The following is a 21,074-nucleotide window of genomic DNA, read 5'->3' as shown; positions in this document are numbered from 1 at the left end:
CCTGAAAGATCAAATCATTAATTTCTCTCTTTATTACCATTAATGCCTTCTTCTCAAATGTTTCAGAGCTCAGGTCCAGAAAACCGACTTGGAGGCCACAACATTCCTCATCATAGCATACATAATATTCTTCTGCAGAGTCAAGTTAATTTTGGAGTGAGCAATTTTCTGACATCTCAAAATGGAGACAAAAATAATCAGAAGGGCTACCTTAAAATTATCAACACTCCCACCACTTGTATTCTTTCAGCTATCTCAACATTTCTCAACATACCTCAACATCACTAACTGAAAACAAATATAATAAAATGTATACAATTTCATCTTGGCAAACCACAAAAGGAAAGCACTAAAAGATGCGAAGATCTAATCTTCTTAAGAGTCTCTTTCGGAGATATATGCCATTGAGCTAGCATCGGGTTTCTGGGCGACAAGGGATGCGCAGATCTCACAATCTCAAAGCTTAAAAGCTGAAGATATAAAGCAATGTTGGCCTGTTGTCTATGTTCTAGAGGAACCAAAACAATATGTGGTCGACTTGAAGTTGTTCTTTAGCAAACAGAAGCAATACTTCAAACCAATCTCAGCTTCCTTCACGAGAGACACACTTGGTATACTGATGTTCATGCAATGAAGACAACTCTAACGTAGTGCTGTTGACCACCCTATATAGTGCAATGCTGTCACATATTCAGTACCACTCACCAAGTCACAAGTTTGGCCTCTGTAAATTTGAGCTGTAAGCTAAGAATTGGTCTTATTGTTTGAAGTATGTTACTCTGTTAGGTTCAGCTGAAAGATTGTGACCCCTATGACTATTCCTTCCCCACCTGGGATCTTCAAGGGTGGGGGTGACATCAGGAGCACCAGAGACCCTGACTGAGGTTACTATTGCAAATATAGGAAACTATGGAACAGCCACTACTGGTACAGATTATCCCCATGATGGACATCATTTGTTTATGTGCTTCCTTTTTTCTGGCTAAGCAATGGCTTTTGAGCATCTGCTGGAGGGAAGATTCCACCGTTGAGCCACTCTGGAAACCTTTTCTTGATCCTCTCGCAGTCTCTAATACAATCAGGACATATCCACCTCCGTGCTAGCCTGTGTAGACGTCTTATCAGTAGAAAAACCTCTTTGCCTTATGATCACATAAGGGTTTAGCAGGATCTCCATCTCACCTTTAAACCTGTTACTCGGTATGCCCTTGGACAGAGTTTGTTCACAACTTTCATGAAGGTTTTATACTCATCTCACTTATTGCCTGACACCCATTGATTCCTATCTCTCATGGAGGAGTACACAGTGGCCACATTTTGACAGTCCTGCAAAAATAAGCTTTTGCTATCTATCACAGACAGCACTATAAGCAATACTTTAACATATGCTTAGAGTGGGCTTTATGTCTGTCCTTGCTCATTATTGCATGATTTGCTTGTCTAACTCAGCTCCTGGATACTGAGTCATAGTCTTCCTGCATATGGACCCTGCGTTTGGACTGGATGAATCACATCTCTCCATTGTTGATGTCAATGAGGTGTTTTTCCTTTTACGTGTTTCTTTACCATTTGTCTCTCAGCACTCAATGGGAGTGCATCTGTTGCTCTCTTCCAGCATGACTCCTCCTCGCTTCTGGCTGCCCCCGGTTATTTGCTAGCTCCTGAAGCCCTTTCTCCCATAGTTTCCCCATTTTGCTTCTCCCCTGCAAGTACGTGTACCCACGCCCTCCTTCACTGCTTTTCCCACCAGTTTTGACTTCCCTGCTCTAAGCGCTTTGCCACTCGGCTCGCCCCTTGCTTGGTTCAATGGCACCTCCTACTCCATGGCACCTTCCCTCCATCGGAGCCCAACAACCTCAGCCACTCAAGAAGACCCAAAAGTACTGCGGAGTGAAAGCAGGCACTGCACCCATGCTGCTACCCTATCTCCATTCTTGGCGTGCAGGAACCAGGGTTGTGCTAGTTGGTTGCCTGTCCTGCACCTTCATTTTCCCCTTCTCTGTCCCATCATTATGGTGCTACTGATTCTTCACTGCTGCAGCTTTTTATTCCACCCCTATTTCTCCCTTCTGAATCAGTTAATTCACACACTCACAACTGTGTTGTTCAGTGGCGACTCCGATTGGCTTTGCCAAAGCTTGTTCTTTAGGGAGGGGACTCTCACCTGTCATCTCAGGTCTGCAAACCCCCATTACTCAGAGAACCCCTGTAGTTCAATGTAAGTGGCAAGGACAATTGCTCTATAGCGATTGATTTTAGGGTTAAAATTGCTACGTAGTCCTGTAATTCACTTCAGCAGCACTCTCGCCCTCACCTGTGAGACCAGAGGCTGGATTTTTTCCCACCCAAACTGTACATAAGGTTCTCTGGCACTCCTCCTAGCCCGCATCACAAAGCGGGATATGGATTTTTGGGGTTTTGCAGCCTGCGATGGACAGAGCTTCTCCCTCTATCTGTCACGTCTTTTAGGATCCTGCTGCTCTCACGATACAGCATTAAGTGAGAAGAAAGAACCAATGTTGGGAACTCCAAGAGAAAGCGGTCAGCTAGTGCCAAAGCTGGCTCCAGGCCCAAGGTAGCAGATTTACAAGACACGGGTGCCAATTCGCACTTGAATAAAAATCAGTTATATGAAAAAACTAAAATAGAAATATGTTGGAATTTATTGCCTGTAAAGTGGTTGGGTGGTCGTCAATTGACAATGGTGTGTACTAAATTAAAATAACACAGAAAAAGAAGATGCATAGTAAACTTGGTGGCAGTATTTGATTAATCTTTATGGCACCGAACAAAATTATGCTTCCCTAGTTGGTATTGTTAATGAACGTGAAGGGAGTGAGTACTGTACGTCAGTGAAAGAAGGGGCAGATTTAAGAGCCCTTAGCGCCATCCAAACGACACATTAGTGTCATTTTTTTTACACTAATGTGGCGTTAGATGGCCAAAAACGCCACACCATATTACAAAGTGGCACAGTGCATGCATTGCGCTACTTTGTAAGCCTTTACGCTACATTTTGCGCTTTTAACGCCTGCTATGAGCAGGCGTTAAAAGGGGGCATGCCCTTTCAATATAACGCACTCCTATGCACTTTACAGGAGTAGCACAAAAATGTTGGTGCTACTCCTGCAGAGTACATCAATAGCATCAAAAATAATGGTGCTATTGCTCCCTACCCTATGCCATGGTGTGCCGTATTTTAAATATGGCGCACACATGATGGCAGTAAGGGGCACAAGGAAAGTGGCGCTGCACTGGGTGTCCTAAGAAATTAAGACTAAAATAACTTGATTGCTACAGCCAAGTGAACTACCCATTGTTCAAGACAAGATGACAAAAGGATAAATCTTGGAAGTAGAGTAAATTCCGTAATGTCTAAAACGTAACTTAGTGGGGGTGGAGACAGCCGGAGCCGAGATGGCGACCTTCCTCTTTGGCTCCAGTGGATACCTCCCTTCCCTGCCCTGCTATGTAGCCTGGAGTAAGTAGAGGCTCCATGGGAGTTCCAAGCCGGAAGTGAAACTAACTCAGGTAACTTTTCTCACTACTGCAGACCCCCATGAAGCCCTTGTGCCTTCTTCACTGGAGGTCTAGTGGTGGAGAGCTTGATTCAGAGCACTGACATTTTTCGGAGGTAAGAACAGTAGCAGAGCTGTCAAGTTCAATAACATATGAGATATTTGCTGGAAAGGGTGTTCTCTGCTTTCCTGCATGGGTCCCACTGGACCTCAATGGATATCATAATTGTTGCTAGAAGGCAAGAGGTGGAAAATATATTGTTGGTAAGCTGTTAGCTTTCAGCAGCGAGGGATCTAGGGCAGTTGTATTTAGGGTTTCCTTTTCCCCCACTTCTCTACGGGATGTATTGCATGCCAATAAAAAGATTTACATCTGAAATGTAGTTAAGAAGCTGACGCTCATTAAATAAACCGGAGGATGTCCTCCAGTACTTTTGGAGTGGGAGGCATTCCACTTATCAAGCTTTTTCGAGACTGTGTCCTGAAACTTACTGCCATTCACCTTGCAGCATCACCATCATGTTATGCATTTGTGATATACACACTACCTGTTTTAGGCTTCCATTCTCACCACACACTTTTATTCAACTGGTCTCTTCCCCAGGTGCCACTTCCTTCCCGAATTCTGAGAGTTCAGGTTCTTAAGTGATAGCAAAAATACCTCAGAACACTAATAAAAATTCTGAACTGAAAATGTGTTCGTTCTTCTGGGGGCTTCTCAGTCATATATATTGACTGAAGTTCTCATCATTGCAGCAGGCCAAAGAATAGCTGGATTACCTGCTTAATCCCTACAAAGAAATATTATACAGATGTAACATGGTAATAATAGCAGGTGTGGCTCCTCTGCAATGGCGTAGGAGCGTTGCCCCACTGGCTAAAAGCCAGCAGCTGAAAAATAGAACAATATTTCATTATCATTTTATTTTTCAGATGCTGGCTCAGCCAGAATGCGCAAGGAGGAGCAGGGCTGGGTCATGGGAGGGGGGAGGAGGAGGGAATGGAGTGCACTAAGTGCGCATGTCAGTTTGGCCGGCTGTCTTAGACTGACCAAACTGACATGCGCACTTAGGTTTCTTCAACTGGCTGTGTTGGAGAAACTGCACGGACACCAGTGCACTGCCTGAGCAGCAGACCAAGCTGCTCATACCAATCCTGATGCTACTCTCATGCTAGGTATAGAATGAGAACAGCACCAGGATTGCATGGGGAGCTTCTGCTGGTGTCCCAGGGACTGCTGAGACACCAGGAGAGCAGAGGAGCGAGGCGGCCAGCGTCGGGAACAGTAAGGTTTTTTTTTTTATTATCAAAGTATTTCCCCCCTCATCATCCCCCTCTGTCCCTCTTTAGATTTGCAGCAGCTGCTGCTGGGTAACAGATTAAAAACAAATCTCAAGTAGTAATCTGCTACAAAGAGAAAAACATAAACCTACTGAGGACAATTTGACAAAATGTCCCACCCGAAAAACTGGAGTTAGGGGAACTTCCAAAGTTTGTCTTTAAAGGGAAAATGCTTACAGGGGAAACTGTTCATCACTTTTTAAACTCACTGCTTCTCTGGACACGTTGTGCTCAGTAGTGTTCAAAAGTTAGATTGTTTGAGGGGGGAGGGATAGTTTACTGTGGCTTACTGTGCTGCTTTTGGGCACAGTTATGCAATGCACAATGTGAAACTGTGGTGTTAGCTGGCCCCCGCTTACTACACTCTATTAAATGACATTGACACCTACACGCTGCCCTAGAGCTGGGACCAGGTTAGTTTACATCAGTGGTTCCTAACCTGTGGTCCGGGGAACCCTGGGGGGGGGGGGGGGGGGGGGGGGGGGGGGGGGGCGCGAAGCCTCCTCAGGGGGTCCGCGACTTCTTAGAAAATAAAAAAATATTAACAGATTAGGTCCCCAGCTTTCAATAATGACTCAGTGGGGAGGAAAGGGGGCTTTGGGGGTCCCTGGATTCCAGTAATGATTCAGTGGGGGTCCCTGGGTTCCAGGAAATATAAAGTGGGGGTCCACTGAAGTCAAAAGGTTGAGAACCACTGGTTTACATGTATTATTTTCATGTATTAGAGATGTTATCCCATTGACCTGCTTGCAAACTTTAATAAACAAATGTTTAAACAAATTATGTGTTCCTGGCTCATCTCGTGGTGCAGCAAGAAATACAGTGGAGAGGTGATGGTCTGATATCGCTTTCCTAGTTGCCACCAGTTAGTGGTTTAATCAGAAAGAAACCCCTTCTGAACCTCCCAGTTTGTTGTGTTTCTTTGCTGGATTAAGGCACTTTCCTGAAATGGGTAAAGGGGATCACACCTTTCTACAGAGAACAATATGTCTTAGTGAAGAGTCTTAAGTGTTCCCAGAAAATTCAGGTATATCCTTTGCACCTAGCCAATGTATGCAGCCTTGGTTTGGGATTTCACTGAGCATTTCCTTGGAAAAATTCCGTCATTGACAGTGGGTGGTGGATTCCACAACGTATCATATTTGCGCCTTGCAGATGTGATTAGGATTAAGTAATCTCAAAACTGCAGCAGAGAGGAATGGGCCTCGCAGGCACAGCACTGCTTACAAAGCTGGGGATCCAACCCAGGTCCAGAAGTGAAAACACCATGCCAACTTTTCAGGAAACTCAATATATAAACAATTCCCGTCTACATTCACTACGTGCAAATTCGCTCCATGTAGATGTCTTGAAAATGAGAAATGGATCCTGCCCATTTGGACCAATGTAGAACACCGATTTCTTAGACTAGTACAATCAGCAAACAATAGGGAGAAAGCAACGTGAAACAAAGGAAGAAATGGGAGGTAAACCTCAAGCATGATGTAGTTGAAATCCATCTGTTGCAAAGAGCAGTAGTAGATCAAACCCAGAAATGTAAGAAAGGAAGTCCTACAATGACAAAATCACTCGAAGGCAACACAGGAAATATGTTTGCTACTCTCTCGTTGCCACTGAAGCCCATAAAGATCTTATTCCGAGTGGGCTTTCAGGCAACAAACTGTTGCACTGCAATTTCCAATATACTTGGGATAAGCGTTCCAAAGGAAATGAGAAAATGGCTTAATATGTAAAGTTTGTTTTATTTCATTTTTCTTTAAACTGTATATCAAAAATAACGTTGGAGCCAGATATTTACATACACATTTAAAGTACCAATTTATCAGTTTACAATCCTGCATCTTAGAAACTATACAAATATAGTGTATGCTTCATTACTGACAAAGAAGGTTGAAACATGTTTTCTCTTTATCAAACGGAGAATTAAAATATTTTATAGAGTAAAACATACGTCATGAGTTTGGTTAATTCTAAAATAGAAGTTACATCCCCACAGTAAACTAAGCAAACCGAAAAATAAAACTACACAAAACAAAAAGGGAATAATGTGGAGGCTAGTATGTATTGCATTTCAGTTCATGTGTGCCACCAGTTTATATTATGGCAAAGTACAATGTAGCTATAAAAGGTTTACCTAAAAATATTTTAGTCCTCACCCAGAAAAGAAAACTGGTTATTTCAAAAGAACTCTTTTTCCACGTTAGGAAATATTACTGAAATAATTCAGGGACGGCAGTTCAAATGGAGGATACTCTTTGGTACTACGACCACTCTTGAAAGCAAACCAAAGAAAAGAATGGTCTATGGCCTAATTTAAGAAAAAAAAAATCTTTCTGCGGGTTTGTCATATTCCGTACCACTGGGTAATTGTTAAATAGATTAATAATGGGCCTGGGGGTTATATAGGTGCAGTGAGATAACACGTCGGTGCAAAAACATATCTGAGGAGCATTGGAATGGACGTCATCATACAGAATCACTTGTCACAAATTATACAATCTTGAGCACTCCACGTTTATCTTTAACGAACCTGTGTTTTGTTATGCAGCCAGTGTCAAGTAACTTCCCCCTCTCAGCGAGTCCTGGAGGACATGCTGTTAATTCCACCGAAAGTGTACGGATCCAGACTGGCAAAAGACAGAGGGTTTTGATAGGAAAGAAACCGTTTTGCCCAGTAACAGACGTAGCTCAGCCTGTTAGAGATGTTCAGAGAGGCGGTGATTGAGCTCGAAAATAAGCTAATCCGTTTAGGCCAAAGACAACTTTCGGCTCCTCCCTAAGCAGCTAATCAACACTGACCCATCTACATGTAGCCTTCTTGAAGATAATGAAAAATGTCAAAGTCCGCGATACAAGCAGCACACTAAAAATTTAAATAAAATCTTCAAAAGTTCCAACAATCAACACTTCCAACGAAGACCTCCTCTATAAACACTCCTAGTATTAATGTCTTTGGGGCAAGGCAATCATCAGAATGAATTGTGGATTACCTAGGTGCAAGCCTGCATCTTGCCGCATCATCATTGCCAAAGTCATCACAACCACCAAAACACTGTCTATTTTCCTGAAGTCCAGCTTTCATCGAAAGGTTTCTGCATTATGATACGGATATACTGAGATCTAGTCAAGAATAAACTGCTGGTTTGTTTCAATCAGGGTCGGAAGGGCCCATAAGGCAATCTGACAGTGCCCAAAGGACCGGTCTCACTGTTCAGTGTATGGCTAGATTGTTTTTGGTTGTTTGTTGGCCTATTTTATGGTCTAGTGGGCTGTTTTTTGTTTTTCTTTTTTAACTAAGATTGCCTTCACTTTAAAACTGCCCGGATTTGCAAATGTGGGCCACTTTTTAGCTAGCCGATTTGCTAGTGCGGGCCACTTGTAATTTTGTGCCCGGACCTAATTACTGTCCCAGTCCAACCCTTAGTTCAATAGGTCCCATTTTCATTTTTCACTATAGTTTACTTTAGGCTTTCTGTGATATATGCTACTAACCACTCGCAGTTGGTTGCCTGTTTTAATACATGTCATATGTGTCAGTTTGATCTGTCTAATTAAGAAAACAAATTCATTTGTTCTACACACTTCTACTGAAAAATGTTTCACTCTCACAATTCCCCTACTAGAAAACCACACATAGTATAAAAACACTGGCATTACGTGTATTGGCCATACATACATACAGTATTATTATGTGAGTTAATAGGTCTGGCAGAACTTCCAGCAATTAAAAGTGAAGGCATCTTACTAGGGCTGTGTAATGTTTCACAGTTTCCCTCAACAAACTTTGTGAAGTGCCCTTCCCAAACTTATCAGTGATTGAGAAGACTTAACTGTGGGAAGACAAAATAAAAAAACAAAAACTATTTTACAGAAATAAATCTGTGGAAAATGTATTTCTGGCGTAAGTATTTGCTTTAAACATATTTTACCATGGAAATTTTTACTCAGCGTTTTGCAAAGTACTCAAAATGTTGAAATACTTGCAAAGTGAAAGTTTGTAAACATTGTGGTTCATTTACTGTCATAGTTAGGACAAAAAACAGGTCGACAATTGCTGTAAGTCACTTCATCACAATGACTGAATCTAAAAGAAGTCCACCGTTTGCCAGCAGGTTCATGGCAGGCAACGGGTTAAGATTTAGTTTCCCACTGACAAGTAAAGTCCTCCATTACTATTGAAAAACAGCACATTATTTAAATAGCTTCGTTTCCATGTTGGTGTTTGCTCGCTATAAAACTTTTAAAAATCATGGAAATGTTTGCAAAATGCTAAGCACAATAACTTGAATTTCCAATGCCTACCTTTTAGCATACTCCCATTGTAGGGAAGCAATTACCAAACCTGGCATTTACACATACCAACAATTTTATTACAACTATCTTCAGCAGAAAAAATGGTTGCTAATGGATAAGCCCAGCAGAATCAACAGTGGTACAAAACAAAATGAAACAATGTAAGAGGCGTTGTCGCAATCTACAAAATACAATTCCTTGTAATGTCACACCTGTTGTAACTTGTGGGCACAGCCGAACAGAGATGCCCGTTTCTACAATTACAGGAAATCCATTAGATAACTGGATCGCATTCATTCTAGTTTCTTTCTCTTCATAATTAAAGTTTAACATGTAACTATACAACCAGCGCTTAGTCTTAGGTTTTCAAACTGGTGTACACGGATTGTGACAAGATAGGTCGCAGCAGAAAACAAGCATTTGCAATGGGCCTCGCATTTGCTCGAGTTAGAACCATTAGCATTTTAAATTCCTAACTGGACTTTTCTTGCCACATAATTGAAAATGAAAAGTAAAACAGTTGACATAAGCGAGCCGATTCAAAGCACCATGGCAGCCATGAGCGCGAAGAGACCCAAAAGGAAAAATAAGTTTGCTTGCAGTCAAACGTGAAATTATCCGTGTAACAGGGGCAGTCTGCAAGTCGGTAACAAATCCACCCCAAGGAGGGGCAAACGTAAAGCATTTACCAATGATGATGAAGGGTTTTTGAAAGGCAAGCCCACAAACGAGTGAAGTGGTGGCCATGCGGTGGGCGTGATTAAAAGCCCACTATAATTACAACAGGTCAAAGTGCTTGCGCGCTTGACCTAAAACCACAATGGCATATCCACCTTTTAAAAAAATGAAATAAATACAAATGTCATAAAACTGTATTTTATTTTCTGCACCGCATCAAATGAGAGAAAAAGCAACTTGCTTTCCTACAATGGAGGGAAAAAGGCATCCAATAAAAGGACTTGGAGATGCTGTATATTCACAAAAGAATGTTCTGTTTCCTTTTTTAAACGTATAACTATGTATTTCAGCATTGCCTTCTCATTTATTGTTTATAAAACGGTATGTTTAAGAAATCCATTAACAAAAGATATGTATTTAAATAAGATGTTCACTTGAAAAAAGCACTTAGTGATTGTTGGCTATCGTTCGCAAGTGAAAGCTAGGCTTGTAAGATAATGAAGGCACATGATGGACAATAAAACAAGGAAAACTATGAAAATGCACGAGTTAAATCCGATGCATGCAACACATAATATAACAATTATGGAAATATTTTTATATGGGTGTTTTTTTAGTCCATCTTTTGAGGAAAAATGTCCTGGTCAGCGACAGGAATGATGAATCCAAACAAAACATCATACAAAATGAAAAGGATGACGTATAGCGTTCACCTAAAAATCTATTTGTTTACTAAAACTCAGTCACTAATCATTTCAATGGATGTATCAAAGCAAAGGTCTTTCTGGAATCCAAAAGTCAAGTGTGAGGTGGGTTTCCTGCAGGTGACGTTTAGCCGGAAGTGTAGAAGTACTTGGTCTTGACATTGCCCAGTAGCTCGTCTTCATATCTGGGAAGGCAGCAGAAAAAGATGGCGCAACCGAACATGACGATGGTGCTTGCCCAGCCGAACCCATAAGTCCAGCTGTACATGTACCTATCAGCACCCAGGGCCAGTTCTTCAGTATATCGGACTGGGTAAATGATAAGTGAGATGATCTGGAGTATCACTGCAAGAACACAAAGGGAACAGAAAGGGAATACATTGTGAATTGAGGTAGATCATTTGTGACTGTTCTTAAAGCGGAATCAATCCAACTGTAAAAGATCTGCAAATGACAAAGCTGCTAAGTGTGGCACCTTGGGCCTGACCTGGTTTTATATTCAACATCCCTCTGGACTGTGGGACTTGAAGTACGCTAAAAAGCTAGGACTGTCTGAAGGTATCATGCACGATGTTGGGTTACATGCTCAACATTTTTAAGAATAATAGCGGGCACTAGCTGCAGCACTTACACAGGCTTGATCTGGTGGAAGCTGAGAAACCATAATACCTCAAATAAGTTACAGGAATAGCAGATGCCTTTTTTGCATAAGTGTTAGCTGCTGAACTCCATAAACCTCACCATTTTGAATACCCTCAATTCCAGTACAGTCAACAACGTGACCGTTCTAGGAGAAGCAGCAGACCGAATTCTCCAACACAACAGCTACTATCAGAAATACACTGCCTCCCTCCTTGCTCTGCAGCTCACTGGACTTCAGCCCCACCACACCGTCTTAATCCAGCACATGCGCCGTCCCACCCACCTGACCCTTAGCACTGAATGGCTTCTGGACCAACTTTTACACTTCACTCCACAGAACTTTTCCCGAAAAATATCTTCACACCAACATCCATCACACATATCAACTGTCCAGTCTTTAACAGACCTCTGCACTCTGGCACCTGCTTCTTTGTGCAAAACGGATCTACTGTGCCCTTAATCATAAAGGTTAATTGACACTGCCCATCCTTTTCAAATTGCTGTCTCTCTTAACTTCTTCACAGTTCTATGATGATTGTTATTCACTACGATAATGATATATTTGGTCTAAAATCATCTTCAAACCCCTACAATCGGGGTTTTGTAAAAGTCTCTCTACCGACTATTCCTGCTCAGTTGTCTCCATCTCTTATCAACTTAGCCTGTCAAAAAAAAAAATTCTCCCTTCTCATCCAAACAGATATTTCTACATTGCCTCTGACAAAGTCAACACAACATCCTTCAAATCACTATTCCAAACCTTGAAATTACTGGAACAACAATCTTCTTGTTTCCCTCTAACTTAGCCATGTCAACATACAGTGTTCATGAGTTTTTCATTACTCAGCCACTGCCCTAACAATAGGCCACAGACAGCAAGTAAAAATAAGTATCTTCCTAACTGCCACCGTGTAGGCAACTTCTCATTTTCATACTCTTGATGGAAACCACTCTAATATGTAGGACAACAACTTACAATACTTTGAATTGGAATTTCAATGTTTCAGTCCACATCCCTCTGCTTGCAACCTGGGCAAAAGCAAAGCCCAAGAACGTACAGTCATCAACTCCACAAACCTCTGTGGCTTGCTATAACAGCTCTAATATCAGGACAACACATTCCAACCTCCCGTTCCACTAGGCTAATAAACTTATTGACACACTTGAAATCAGCCTAGGCTTATGCAACAATGCCTAGGGTCTGCAGAAAATCTTCAAACGTGCCAATTACCAAGCTTTATACCCACATCCCCCAAAAGCCACCTAACTGGAAGACTTATAGAACAGTACATATTTTCAATCTTAGTATACTGATCAATCCAGTGCCAACTCATTCTACCTCTAACAAATACTCACCCAGTACATTAGCAAACACTCTCTGTGTCCTCTCACAGCACTGCTTCATGACTTCACGCATACATGTGCCTCATTCGGACTCATACCGTTCTCACACGGTACCATACTGTTATTGGTGTAAGGAGGAGAAAGCCAACATTCAGATGTTTGTCTCAACATTAAGTTGAAGACCTTTTGGGAGGCTGTAAGCAGGACTTTTTCGGAGACTTCATGCTTCCAAATAGTGGTAAACTCACTACTGATTTTGATTGGAATGGATGCCCGGTTGCATCCAACAATAAACGTAAGCATTAAAATACTCCTCTTTTATAGGATGTACCTTGCTAGGAGAGAGATTTGTATAAGCTGGCGGTTTGCAACCCCTCCCACGGTGTGCAGTTGGCTGAAGGCAGTAGATAATGTCATGCAGATTGGATCTGGACTTCTGCAATAATAGCATGAGTATGGTACTGTTAAGGTCAACCTATACAGAATGAAGAGAGGGTAATCCTCCTCTCAGGTTCTATGATTAAGATGGATTGGCAGGGAGGAAACAGTTGTAGAGGGTTCTTTGCTCTGCACAGGTCTACTCGCCAGCAATCACTCAGATGGTAAATGGACACCTCTTAGGTTGCAATGCAGCTTATCTGAAGGCGAATGAGGACAAAATAATAAAAAAAAAAGGGTACAGTCTACCTTACTTTAGTCACCCCTCTGAACAACTTAAAGGAGCTCTCAGAAACATCGCATTCAACTAGATGAATCCTCATCATATATTGCTACATCCAAATTATGCACCAAACACAGTCAAGAGTATTAACCCTTTGCTATCAGTGTCATGCACTCCTGGTCACATGGAATCCCTCGGCGCACACAAATTATGCATCAACCACAGTCAGGTGTATTAACCCTATGCATTCGCCTTCACGTCCTCTTCATCACATGCGGTCCCTCCTACCACTGCTTGATTTTACTAGGGACGCCATGTTACAAGTGTCTTTTGCACAGCGCTTCTTGTCGAAGAGTTAATCTACACAAAAATCTATTCAACCACCAAAACGAGGGAGCCGCTGTCAAAACTGCAAAACTCTTTACTTCCATATAAAACTCAAATTGACAAACATTGTTGCCCTACATCCCTTAATACTCTGGTAACTCTTCCCTCAAGCCATAACTACACCAGAAAGGAAAAAAACGAATATTTATAGTACACCTTTAAATCAAAGGCAGAGTTCTTGGAACAAACAGTGCTTTCCTGAAGTTTTGAACAAAAGGTATTCACCACTTAGTTTTCAACATGGTGTAAAAAAGCAAACATCACATTAACTCCTGCTGATGCATGTGATAACTTTGCGTGGTCACACCCTTTGGAGTCTACAAATAACAAAAAAATATACTATTGGGTACCCTGAGTAACTATTTATTTCCTATGCTCGTTTACAACTAAGACAAGGTTAGAGACATCAAATGACTACTAGTAGAAAAAGGAAAAAAACATTTTCTACAGATATTCATGAAAGGACCTTGTGTAACACAAGTCTTACCAGCAAGGAAGAGCAGACCTCCAACGACTCTCAGAAGTCCCATATTTGGCACACAGAGCGCCACGAAGGAGAGGAGGAAGCAGATGATCAGGATGATGAAGCCAATGATCAACAGGGCGGCTGTGGCTTTTGCCCAAGCTGAAAAAAAAAAAAAAAAAAAACACTCATTAAAGCAAACAGAAAATAATATGACTCCACATTTGCAATCAAGCCTATAGGTTGCAGGCCTGCAACTTTATTCCAGTAAATCCAGAAGCAGGCTACATTTTCTGCACATCCACAGGAAATAGATGTACATACAATAATTTCAAGAGGAATCATTTACATAGTAAGTAATGCTGACATTCGGCATGGGACAGGGCTGCATGGTCCAACCTTGCCTAATTGTTGTGAGTGTTTAAGCCCTACACATGTTTTCTCGGCATAGGTTTTTGGTCTAACGTTTTATAGCGTGAATGTGCCCCACAGGATTTACAGTGATGACTAAGTTACACCTTTTTGTAGTCACGGGGAGATTGAGTTATTTGGCCAGAATCAGAGAATGTTGTGCGGACACAAGGATTCGAACTTTGTTCCCCATGTTCCAAAGTCCAGCAGCTCTAGACACTAGACTGCATCTCCTTCTTTGTCAACATACGCTGCACGTGGAAGCAATCACTCACCCCTTCCTTGCGGCAACTATGGCAACGCCTCGAGATAGGTGCTACCAAAAGGGATTTTTGAAGCTGATGAACAAATACAATAAACATAACTGATGTTTGAACGAATATGATGAAATGCCCTTGTTGAGGAACCTGTACCACCAGCGAAAAAAGGGGAAAACACCCAACACTTACGTATGTGGATAATAGGTAGTGGCAAGTTGACTAAATCTCCACTACACATGACAGTGTAACAACTGGAGCTTTATAAGAGAGTTCCAAAAGCGAACCATATAAGCAAGTCTTACAAGATATCCGTTTAGACTGCTGGAAGAGAAGGTTTTCTGCAGAACTGGTCAGAATTAACACTATATCATCAACTGGTATTTTGCCTGGAAAAGGTAGTTAATAAAAACCCAGTCACCACTCCACCAGTTTATACAATGGGACTCCTACACGAGGCCACAGGCATGGAGTCCAATTACACGTTTTAAGCACCCAAGTTAAAATTAAAAAACAAAACTCTGCAGGTGTAACTGCCATACCCAGATTTACAGAATCAGGATTTACAAACATTTAGCACAGAATGACTAGAAAATTGGAAAGTTAGGGTAGGTTTTCCAGTCACAAGTTTAGTGTTAAAAGTATGAAGATAGGTGCTCTCGTGGGGGAGGAAGGGGAGCGGGCACTGAAAGTCACGAAGTTTGCGGATACAGGCAGATATTTCCGAAGGATATTCACATCCAATGTGTACACTTAACTTTAGTACCAAAAAGGCTAAAGTAAGGACGCATATGGCAATAGCTTATTTCTGTGAAATACTAAAATACTGACTACCAGCCGGATGCTCCCAAGCAAGTGACAAAACATGGAAAGCTTTTGTTTATGAAATCATGATGATTTTCATGACATACATTCTCCAGATTCAGAATAAATCCTAAACCCTCATCAGACACAACTGTTTATAAATAGTAACGAACTACGTGCAGAGAAGCTTTATTCCATCTACTATTGTTGAATTCCTTTGAAGTATGTGTTAGTGTAAGCTCTTTTTTCAAACTTGCAGTCTGTGTTACAAAGTCAATGGATGGGTCATTATCACTAAGTACGTATTTATATGCACCTGCGGATGTAACTCCATTAGGGATCTATGCTATGTATGATCGTAGCAGTCGTCGATCAGCTGTTTTAGGGGGAGAGACTATGACTGAGCTATGTTTTTTTATTATTTTAATGTTGTTGTGGTTTGCCTTATATATTTTGTGTTGTATTGATACAGTGTGTTTTTTCCCTTCTTTTATGACCTATTCAGGTCGAAAAAAGATATATTCGTTTGATATTTGGGTCATGCGTTTCTAGCACATGACGCAAGGCAGCCTCTGCAAATCTGCTGTCACCAGGAAAGTATGAGGCGAAACTAGGCTGACTACTTTCAGTAGAGCAGCCTATATTAATTTATTCGGTGATGAATGAATTAATAGGCCGATAGGTTGGTTGCAGTTTAACCTGAAGAAGGCATGGCATCCCGAAACGTTATCCATGTACGACATTGATTAGGGTCGGTGGACAGATTCCTCAATCTCTGTTAAGTGACATAAGTGTTTTCAATTATTGGTAAAAGGTTTTTGAACAAATACAACTTGAAGAAACAGCCTCAAAAGAAGATGGCACTTATGCCATCTTTGCTTATGATCTTTTCCTTTAATTTGGGTCAGAAAAATCAGTTCACCATTAAAAAAAAAAAAATAATCCCAGGCCCGGATTACACTCGTGTGAGTGCAGTTTGTCCCGACGTTTTGGGATTAATTAGACTGCATTTGGGATGTAGGCGCAATTTATCATTGTCATCTAAATGTCTGGCAGATGCAAATATGTTTTTTACTTGTCAGTTGGTACAAATGTTTTATTGCAGATGTCACATAATGTACAATTTCACCAGCACAAATGCAATGGATATAATCTAGGCAATTTATTTAAAATTCGCCATCAAACATTAGCCATCACAATAGAGATGTTCATTCCAAATTAGTTTCACAGCTTCAACCTCTCAATATGTGAGCTTTGTTCACTATGATTTTGAAAACTGACTTTTCAATGCAGCTGCTAAAGATTTGGTTAATTAGGTTAAAATATGGAACCAATGAGAAATACTGCAGTGTCAGGCGACTTCACCACTGTTGAAAAGTGACAGGGCTTCACGCAATGCTTCAGAATGGTCACAAAAAAAAATGTTTAAACTCAGAGTACAATTTCATAAATGAAAGCGATGGAATGTCTCAGAACAGATGTACTCTCTTGCTGTGCTAAAACTTCCCAAGGATTCTCAAAGTGATGTCTCGTTACTCTAGATAGCTCACTACCACCAGGGTACTGCGTGTGGCGTCTCTTGGAGTGGTACCTTGGGAAACAGCCAACAAGCTGAGCAGTTTGTATTTAGGAAGCCCTCCAGGGTGGTAATTAGATGCCTGAAACTAGGTTCCACCCACCCCTCGGGGTCTAATGTAAAACGCTAATAATGTTTTCACTGCGCTATCAGCCCCATCAGAATGTAGTGGTCAATCTAACAAGGACATAAGTCTCATCTAAAGCTTCACTATCTTATCAGCAGGCATAGTTATTGGTCCAGCTGTTAACCATACAAGTTTGTTGATTGATTGCTCAACTGGTGTATCTAACCGAAAGCTGCTTTCACTTGGTGGTTGAAGAGTTTTACAAAAATCCCAAATAAACAAATCTAACATTTCCTTCCACTCAGTGAGAATAAGTAAGTACTGCTCTAATGGCGAGATAATATTTCTTGTTTAGGGTACCCACGAGTGATAAGGATAAAAAAACCAAAGGAGACAGGCAGCAAGTCAATGTCATGCCACCTAAGAAGGATTGAAGCAGAACCACCCCACTACCTGTGCCATTTTAGGCAAAGGTCCTAATGGAGGGCAGGAGGCGGAGAGACCAGAAAAATACCCATTGGAATGTGAGGTAAGCCCAAGCAATTGACCGATGCAAAAACCACAAGGAAAACTTTACACAGAAACAGCCTAACAGACAAAGGGGGTTATTCTAACTTTGGAGGAGTGTTAATCCGTCCCAAAAGTGACGGTAAAGTGACGGATATACCACCAGCCGTATTACGAGTTCCATAGGATATAATGGACTCGTAATACGGCTGGTGGTAAATCCGTCACTTTTCCGTCACTTTTGGGACGGATTAACACCTCCTCCAAAGTTAGAATAACCCCCAAAATGTCAGCGCTATTAAGAAGCCAGCACAAATCCTGTCAGGATCAGAATGGGGTCCATCTAATTTGTTTTTAGGTTGAGTATAGCAGCACACAAGCACAGCTTTTAACCACACCCACCTCACGCCCATCACTTTCACTCGTTTGTGGGCTTGCCTTGCAAAAATCCTTTGATGACACTGGTAAATGCTTTACATTTGTCCCTCCGTGGGGTGGTTTTGTTACTGCCTTGGTGACCGACCCTGTTACATGGATAAAGCATGTTTTGAGATATGTTTGACTGCAAGCAACTTCTATTTCCTTTTGTGTCTCACGTTCACGCTCCCATGCATGGCAAACGTGGCGCTAGGAACTGACTTTCTTATGTCAATCTATCAGCAAGGGACGGTATAGGACAAAATCGAGCGTGTACCCCTGGCTTTAGGAAAAGGAGAGGTATTCGCCAGGGGTGCGTATAAGCACCAATTTTATCCTCTCTTTACATCAACGGGATTGATGCCCATATACGTCAACTAGCAGCTGATGTAACAAAAGTAGAAGACAGTCCCGTCTCAGTCCTCTTTTACGCAGATGATTGAGTTTTATTTTCAGGGACCGCTAATGGACTTCAGCGACTGATAGAGGATTTTGTTGAATTTATGAAGGAAAGAGTTATGTGCTTGAACTTGGATAAAACTTGTGTAATGGTCTGTGGATCAGGGAAAGCTAGCAAGAAAACTTATACCAATAAGGGTCAAAAATTTGTGGAGGTGAATAGCTTTACATATCTGGGTGTACATGTATCTAATTTGGGCTTCTGGAATCGAAATCCAGAAATACTGAAAATTAAATATGTAAGCGCAACGGAGGCTATTTTTTAGGTTTTCTAATAAAATAGGTAATAAGCCCATTAGGGAAATTTTACAAATTTATAGAAGCAAAGCTATTAGCAGTGTCATACATGGCTCTGCATTATAGGGCTCAACAACAAATATGCAGTTGCCACAAGTGATGGAGAATACATTTCTTTGTAGACTGCTTGTTGTGCCAAATACAATGTAATCGTATTTGATACACAAGGAACTAGGATGTTCCTTTATAAAAGACTCAATTCACATAAGTGCACTATTAACATGGCATGGAATTTGGGTGAAAGCAGGGACAAAGCTTACAAAAGAGGTTATCAGAGATTGTCTAGCCTTAGAGCATCAAGAGAAATTTCCATGGTTTGCACACTTTAAGAATCTGCTGAAAAGTATAGATCTGAACCCTGATCTGGGCGACTCATTCGGTATTCTCTATAATAGTTAAAAAATAAAAAAAAAAACTATTAATGGGACAGAATGAAATGGATGCTAGAAAAGGCAGAAAATCCACAGTTATGCGATATATAAATGGATATATAGACAGCACTTTTCAAAACTACATGTTAAGTGTACCAAATACACAAGACAGGTTTTACCTAACTCGACTGCGTTTTAGGACTTTGCACTATGTAGTAATTTTCCCAAAAATGGGAAAATGGATCAAGAACTTACCGACTTAACCCTGTGTTGGTCAATGTGCACAATCCACTCAGCACTTTATGGTGTCCTGTAAGTTATACCATGATATTAGGAAACCATGTAAGCAATATTTTAAATATCAGGAAATGTTTTTGTTTATTGCTAGGAAACTGCACTGCTACAACAAAGTTAATTATTTGTACACATTGGATAAGATATTTGACAATAGGATTTACTCATTTTATACTCCTATTTTAAATACTGTTTTTTTTTTTTACTGTATATCTTCTATGGATTTATATCCAAATAAAGATTGATTTGATTTGGCTTGCTTATGTCAACTGTTTTACTTTTGATTTTCAATTCATGTGGCAAGAAAAGTGCAGTTAGAAATTTACAAAGCTAATAGCTCTAACTCGAGCAAACACGAGACCAATTTGTTGCAAATGCTGGCCTTTAAAAAGCTGCCGTGAAATATTTTAACGGTCCCTCGTTCTACTTTAGATCTTTGTTAAGCTATTAAGTCACTTGTCCCTTTAAGTTGGTTTCTCTCTGCTATCCCACATACTTTTATTAACAAATATAACGGTTTCAAATAAAAGCTTATGACTAGTCTGTAGCACCTAGCACATTCTTACGTACGGAATGGTGGTTGAAGGACAGACAGGACCAGCCAGCCCAATGACCAGGAACACCCAAACATATGCCAGGGGCTGGAGGTGGCGGCAAATTATTTTCATCAATAGAAACAATTTCATCTCAGGTTGACTGCATTTTTACCAAGGTGTCTGTTTGCTAATAGAACTTCTAGAAGTGATCAGAATACTGGAGGTTGCTACAGAGGCACTTCTAGGCACCTGAAAGCTGAGAGCGGCCTTTAACATACAGTCCACTAAGTAAATAAAATGTTTTTTTAAACAAAGGCTAATGTTTTAAGTACCATCCCTCATCTTCAACAAACAAAACCATGACTTCTAAAATAGACACATTATTATTAATATATATATATATATATATAAATAGGTAGATAAATAGAAAGAAAACCTCACACTTTGTTCAATATGTGAGCCTGAGAAGTACACGTTTTAAACATGCTAAACAAGGCAACATGCTGTCCCTTTTAAACTGTTTTTACTTTGAGTTCTAAGCTCAATTGTTAATTGTGAACAGGATACATATGATTTACAGGGAAAACTTTATTGGATTTGCCCTTCTTTGTTGAAGGCATTCAGGAATACCTGCGGCCGTGCAGGGCGAGGGTGGGCGTGAAGAGGAGAACTTGGACATTTTCGCCTAGCACTGCAAAAACCCAAGGGTGGCCTTAAGGACAGACCTGACGACTGGAATCAGAGAGGACCGCGGTTAAGGAGAAATGGTGCTTTGGTGTATTGTAGCGAGTAGAAAAGCACAGTCGCTCAATAAATAATTAAATGAATAAAAAACATACCTAGCCGGAAACACAGTAAGATGCAATCAAAAGCTCAATGTGTGTTGTTGTGGTGGAGTTACTAAGCCCCCAGTTATAGATTTAGGACCTGACTGAGACCTTGGCAGAGGGGATTACCCCATCCCAAATGTGACGGAAAACCTGCCCGCCATATTACAAGTTCCATTATATCCTATGGAACTTGTAACACAGCGGATGGTATATCCAT

General features: G+C 41.0%; 1 protein-coding gene and 1 pseudogene across 2 annotated transcripts in view; both read right to left on the bottom strand.

The window, feature by feature from the left end:
• Positions 1-375: 375 nt before the first annotated feature.
• On the bottom strand, positions 376-2,171 carry LOC138297039 (ornithine decarboxylase antizyme 1 pseudogene; annotated as a pseudogene).
• Positions 2,172-10,014: 7,843 nt separating this feature from the next.
• The window catches only part of PERP (p53 apoptosis effector related to PMP22), a 39,341-nt gene continuing 28,281 nt past the window's right edge, over positions 10,015-21,074 (bottom strand). For both annotated transcript variants that reach the window (XM_069234336.1, XM_069234335.1), the window contains exons 2-3: positions 14,056-14,193; positions 10,015-10,879 (exon numbers count right to left, since the gene is read on the bottom strand). In XM_069234336.1, coding sequence (XP_069090437.1) covers positions 10,662-10,879; positions 14,056-14,193 — 356 coding nt within the window. In that variant the 3' untranslated portion in view covers positions 10,015-10,661. The remainder of the gene's footprint in view (positions 10,880-14,055; positions 14,194-21,074) is intronic.

Source organism: Pleurodeles waltl, chromosome 5, assembly GCF_031143425.1.
Source record: "Pleurodeles waltl isolate 20211129_DDA chromosome 5, aPleWal1.hap1.20221129, whole genome shotgun sequence".
NCBI classification, from domain to species: domain Eukaryota; kingdom Metazoa; phylum Chordata; class Amphibia; order Caudata; family Salamandridae; genus Pleurodeles; species Pleurodeles waltl.
The sequence above is the reverse complement of the archived record's forward strand: the minus strand, read 5'-3'. Positions and strand labels throughout refer to the sequence as shown.